Source organism: Drosophila willistoni, unplaced genomic scaffold (assembly GCF_018902025.1).
Source record: "Drosophila willistoni isolate 14030-0811.24 unplaced genomic scaffold, UCI_dwil_1.1 Seg29.1, whole genome shotgun sequence".
Lineage (NCBI taxonomy): Eukaryota > Metazoa > Arthropoda > Insecta > Diptera > Drosophilidae > Drosophila > Drosophila willistoni.
The window spans coordinates 210,765-216,943 of record NW_025814244.1 but is presented as its reverse complement, the minus strand read 5'-3'; the positions used below and the strand labels follow the sequence as shown (position 1 = coordinate 216,943).

At 38.8% G+C, this 6,179-nt stretch overlaps 1 protein-coding gene across 1 annotated transcript; it reads right to left on the bottom strand.

Annotated features, from left to right (window-relative positions):
- Positions 1-728: 728 nt before the first annotated feature.
- Positions 729-5,179, bottom strand: LOC124461258 (trichohyalin-like). Its single transcript, XM_047012805.1, has 3 exons — positions 4,850-5,179; positions 3,629-4,496; positions 729-733 (listed from the first exon to the last, which is right to left on the bottom strand). Exons 1-3 carry the CDS (start codon positions 5,177-5,179, stop codon positions 729-731), a joined length of 1,203 nt encoding a protein of 400 aa, XP_046868761.1.
- Between the last annotated feature and the right edge of the window lie 1,000 nt (positions 5,180-6,179).

Genomic DNA, 6,179 nt, shown 5'->3' with positions numbered 1-6,179 from the left:
TTGATACATTTCAAATGAAATATTACGCGAAATTCTCTTTGAAAAAACTATACGGAAATCTGAAAGTAAAAACAAGGTTTTCAGTAAACTATAGCATACTTCGCAGATTCGCGTACCTAAACTTCCCCTTGTCAGGGAATGTTTTAAAAATACAATTCTACAGTAGAACCTCGGTCATTCAAGTATTGTGAAGAGAAACTCGGATGACACGGAAGAAATAATGCAAACATTCTTTTAGGTGAATACGCTGATACTTTTCCCTAGAAATTTTGGAGCTAAAAAACTTTGATAATAATGGGTGTGCGTCTCCAGATCAAGGCATTTGGCGCTAGAGGATAACTCAAAGTTTCGAATAAGAGAGAATATGTATTTAAACAATACTTTAGCATTGAAAAGAAACGTCATGTATTTCCACAATTAATTTTTTAGAACCTAAAAGAGTTGGAAGTAATTTTAAGACTGATACACAGTTGATATCTTGTTGGCCCTTTAAACTTGAAGCTATTATTTGAATTTGTGAATTAATTTTATTTGTTATAAATTTTCAATAGGCAATTTGCATGCACACTTAAAATAGTCTTTAGTTGTGTCTTCCGTATATTAAAATCTGATTTTTTCGTACCCATATTTAGCTATTTAACTATAAAGATTTTAAGCAAATATTTTGGCTCTTAAAATTTCACTTTTTATTCCCACTCCAAGGCTTAAAAATCAACAATCAACATCTTTTACCCTGTAAAACAAAGTATATTGAAATTATAAAGAAACAAGCTCGATGTTATACATAAGTAAATTGAATAATGCCATTATAATTCTCCGACTTTTGATACTTAATAGAACTTTGCTCGTTGTTTACTCATAATTATTAGCTTAAAGCTACTAAGAATTTCTTACAGGGTATAGAGACTTCGATAAGGCCAGGGATATATTGATTCCCCTCTGGTTTTTCTGATATATTTTATATAACCATAAAGGTATAAAACAATATATTTGTTATTCTTCCTTATTATCTCTTAACTCCAAAATATAAAAAAATTTGAAACGTAACCAAAAATTTGTTACAAATCAAATTCTAAATTCCAAATTTTCGATATTATTTTGTATGTTTTTTCCAAAATTTTATTGGCTTGCTCCAAAAAACTGCATTTTCATTTTTTGCTTTTTTAACCTTTCAAGATATTTCGAAATGTGAGCTTAGCTCTACCTTTTACAAGTTTATCATTGCAATATACATATATATCATATATATATTTTTTAGAAATCTAAAGGCTAAATATGATTTTATTTTGTTTTTTATATGGCCATATCCTATGCTATATTGTTATGTCTGAGAGTTGATTATTTGCCTTACATCTACCTGTTGTGCTCTGGTTCCTTCTCCTTTTAACCAAATATCTGTGCACTTCATTAGCTGCAAAAATTGTATCTTTTGAGTTTAGGTAAACAAAATCAAACTCTAGGACTAGGAAATTGCTTTTGCCGACTTCCGGCCCGGTGGTAGTGGTTCGGTTGGTGCCCTTTCATTTGATGCTCTGCTCTTGCCCTTCACTCACTACTCTATAATGTAGTTAAATATTTGTCTAATATTTGTCAACTATTTCAAATACAATTTCAATTTCAGTGTTTAGACAAAAAGGTGATGAAAATTTAAATATTTACTGTTGACTTTGATGGAAGGAAGAATGGAAGGGGAATGCATAATTCAGTTTTACTTAATTTCGAACCAATTTAATAAGAGAGTTCATTAAATTTAATGCAGTCAAAGGAGCGGAGGTTCTCAAAGGAGGTTCTCAAAGGTTCTTCAAAAGGAGAATATTGCAAAGTTCCTTCTAAAATTAATTCATTAGCATTTTATTACTGGGGAGCAACAGCAGCAGGCAACAAACCGACAAAAGATGCCAATGAAAATGTTGCAAATGAAGATTCCTTTGCCGAGTCGAGTCCTGTGCCTCCTGGTGGTAAGTTTATTAGTTAGTCGAAAGGAATCATCCAGGTGATACGCCATAAAATTGAGTGATGTTATCGTAAAGTCAAAACTGGAAATTATATATATACAGCAAAAATACTTTAAGAAACTTATTTTGCGCTTATTGTGAATGAATTTTAATCCAAATAAGATAATAATTTTACAACAAAGAAAAGAATGTCTTATTGTTAAATTCACGTGGTTCGATTGACTTTTTTTTTATCGATATTTTACGAATACTTAAGCTGGGGAACTATCGATGGCACTATCGAGGTATCGAATATTTACCACCATCGATTGTTTTTGGCCACTATCGATAGTATAACATACATATGTAATAGTTACACAACAATTGAAAAGAAACGCTTGGATGGAGTTAAATTTATGTTAAATGTTTTTCTTTGCTTTCTTTTAATTTTGGTTTTAAGAGTTGATCTCCATAAATTTAAAAGTCTGAAAACTAATATATGTTAATTTAATTTTAATTCAAACAAAATCAAAACAGGTAAATTTTTTTTTGATAATTAATTGGTAAATATTTATATAACTTGAAAGGCTAAAACTATATAATTTTGGTTATTAATATTAGGTTAAGCAAAATTGTATTCATTTTTTTTGAAAATGATACTTATTGTAATTAAATTTTGCTCCTAAAACATTGAAAATATCGAATCACGCCACTATCGATAGTTTCCAAGCTCTAACAAATGCAACACTAAAAATTTGACCCGAGTGTGTTTCACGTTTTCCAACACTACTTTCTACGATTTTCCAAAACTGGATAATATTAATTGTGGTCAAGTAGGCGGCACTGGCACTAAAAGTTTTCGTTCGACCTCAGCTCACAATCGCCTTCACTTGCTTCGCAGCAGTCAAAGGAACAAGTTCAAATTTACTTCTTTCTCCCTGGTCCTTCTCCTTTAAAGCATTTAAAAATTTAAAACGCTTTAATTTAATCCTTCTCCTTTAAAGCATTTAAAAATTTAAAACGCTTTAATTTATTCCTTCTTTAAAGCATTTAAAAATTTAAAACGCTTTAAAATATTCCTGCATCTTATGAACTGAGCGCTTATCGGAATCATTAAGATGAAGTCGTTTCAGTCAGAAAACCATTATATTCCTTATTTGTTTTCTTTACGTCAGCATAAGATTTTAAAATTTTATTTTCCCGTCTAAATATAATAAAATTATTTTTCCTTAATCTTTACAATACCAAAATTACAAGATCCTCCACAACAGACACATCATATAAAATAGTCCGGATTTCATTTTGTTGTCTATCCACGGCGTTGGAATTACTTCATGGATTACTGAGTGTCGAAGTCAAAGGGGAACACATAAGCCATTTGACTTCCTTTCTTCCTATGGGCGATCTGGCAAAAGTAATGCTTTTGATTAATTTTCCTCTATTACTTGTTTTTTTAATTTCCACTGTATTAATGATGCACTGAATTATACTTTTTTTACAAAGGTGGTAGACCTAAAATTTTTTTTTTATATAAATATGCTCCCGACGCCCCTGCTCACGGCGCTCCTGCTCACGGCGCTCCTCCTCAAGGCGCTCCTGCTCACGACGCTCCTGCTCACGGCGCTCCTGCTCACGGCGTTCCTGCTCACGACGCTCCTGCTCACGACGCTCCTGCTCACGACGCTCCTGCTCACGACGCTCCTGCTCACTACGTTCCAGCTCACGGCGCTCCTGCTCACGACGGCGTTCCCAATGGAGACGTTCCCGCTCATGACGCTCCTGTTCACGAAGCTCCTGCTCACGACGCTCCTGCTCACGACGCTCCTGCATTTGACGGCGTTCCCATTGGAGACGTTCCTGATGGATACGTTTCTGATGGAGACGTTCGCGATGTTGGCGCTCCCGCTCACGACGCTCCTCTTGACGGCGCTCCTCTTGACGGCGCTCCCGGTGATTCTCCTGCTGGGGACGCTGATTCATATGTGAATTGGCAACAATATAATCAGTCGGTGGTTGCTGCTCATAGTCATCGAAAAGCTGTTGCTGCCACTGCAGACGCTGTCGATTTTCACGAATTTCATCCTCCTCTGGGATGAGGCTACTGTACAATTGACGTGTATTATATGGATTATACGAATTCTGATCATCCTGTCTGGCCCATTCGGGAATCTGTTGCTGCAGTGGATTGTTTGGTCGCTGTTGCATCTGTTCCAGTAGATCCAGCTCTCGGTCTTGATATTGACGGCGTTGTCGTTGCATTTGCTCATTTTGCTGCTGGCGATGTTGCTCAATTTGCTGTTGTCGCTTCTCCTCCTCCTGGAGGTACTGCTGTCTCAGTTCCTCTTGATATTGTTGCAAATATCGCTCATTCTCGGTCGATTCCGGTGCCGATTGACGCAATCCCGCATCCACTTCGAATACAGGTTGATGATGTCTTCTATAATTCTTTATTTGCGTCATGCTTGCACTGCAGGCTGCGTCCAGGTTGCTATAGAGCTGTTCGGCCATCACGCCAGCCGAGTTCCGCGAGAATTGGGCCCTCTCAATTAATGCTGAAAATACCTGCACGTTCAATGTTTCGGACTTGTAGCCTTTATCGATGCTAGGAAGTCTTGCAGGTGCAAGTTGTGCTTCCCCGACCGAAAAATGTATGGCTTCATGGTCGCTTGCAGTATATACATTAGCAATTGCTCAGCTAGTTGACCTATAAAGACTTTCACTGACGAAAGTCAGGTCTATTACTGAGCCGAGTCCCGCTCTATTGAAGGTATTTTGGAATCCTACGTTAAGCAAAGCTATATCAAGTGTTGCAAATGCCTCTAAAAGTGCTCTCCCTTTGGCATTGGTTAGACTGCTACCCCATTCAACAGCCCAGGCGTTGAAGTCCCCAGCTATAATAACTGGGCTGCGGGTACGTGCGTCTGCTCGAGATCGTCTAAGGCATCGCTGAAGCTTTGGATATTCAGACTTGGTGGCAAGTAGCAGCTGTAGACCCAGTGGCCGCTTATGTTTGCCCTGACATAGTGCTCCTTGTTTAGCACGGAACGCTGCAATAGTGATGGCGTTCCACAAGCCCAGATCGCTGCCTTCCCAGAAATACTGCAGGACCAGTTATTTCCAGTTCTGGCCTTAAAAGGTTCGCTTATAATGGCTATGTCTGTTCTAGACTCACCCACTGTCTGTGATAGCAGCTCATGGGCTGCCCAGCAATGATTTAGATTAAGCTGGATAAACTTAATCATCATTATTGTGCTTACGGGTCTCGTTGGATGACCGCCCGTTTGCGGACGGGCATCTCTGGCTGCCAGCTACATGTGAGAGTGAAGTCAGTCCTTCTGCTGCACATAGAAAACATTTGGCCTCGTTACAGCAGTCCCGAATTTTATGACCGCTGGTTCCGCATTTTAAGCACCAGCCACTTCTGTCAACGTCGCTATTACATTTGGCAGCGACATGGCCAGTTTTTAGGCACTTGTAGAATCTAACTGGGGCATTATTAATTCTGATTCGGCACACTGACTATGCCACCGTAATCTTATTGGCCTTGAGGATTGTCTCTGCGGTTGTTGCCGGAACATATATGAGCGCTTTCTGGGTATCACGGTATGATGGGCGGAGACTTTTGACAGCGCCTGGCTCGGTCAATTTTCAACTTGGTAGAAAGGCTGCTACTATCTCTTCTACGGTTGTCTCGTTGTCTAGGTCCAGTATTTCCAGCCTTATATTATCTGTGAGAGCGCGAGTTTCGAACTTGGCGCCCAGCACATTGCCAATATCTTCTTTTAGCTTATGAAGGTTATCTGCTCTTCCCTTACTTAGCTCGAGGAGTAAGTCGCCATTCGCTGTGCGCCTCACCTTGGTAACATTTCCTCCAACGGCTTTAATTTTTTCATCTTGGCTTCTAGTTACCATTTTGAGCATATCGCTATATGAGACCCCTTCAGTGCTATGCAGAATAATAGCATCTGGTCTATGCTTTAACTGAGCCTTTCTTTTTGTTTTAGACTCCACAGTTTTCCATTCTGGTTGAACTTGGGGAGCTGAGGCTTTGTGACCTTGCTGTGCATTGTTCTGGGTCTTATTTGCCCGTGTACCTTTGTGAGAAGCTTTTCGGTCTGCCAATTTTGTCCTGCTGCTTTCTTGTGGTGTCCACTGTGTCTGCACATTCGTGGTATTCTCCATTTTTTTGAGGATTGCGAATGCTGAGAGCGCAGACTTGTTTAACGCAAGACTTGCTGGGCTTGG

Excerpts from the sequence above, each read along its gene's own strand:
- LOC124461258 (XM_047012805.1), bottom strand. The coding sequence starts at position 5,179 with ATGATGATTAAGTTTATCCAGCTTAATCTAAATCATTGCTGGGCAGCC. Across the intron at positions 4,497-4,849 it reads ACGATCTCGAGCAGACGCAC|GTATTTTCAGCATTAATTGA; the intron begins GTACCCGCAGCC and ends TTGAACGTGCAG.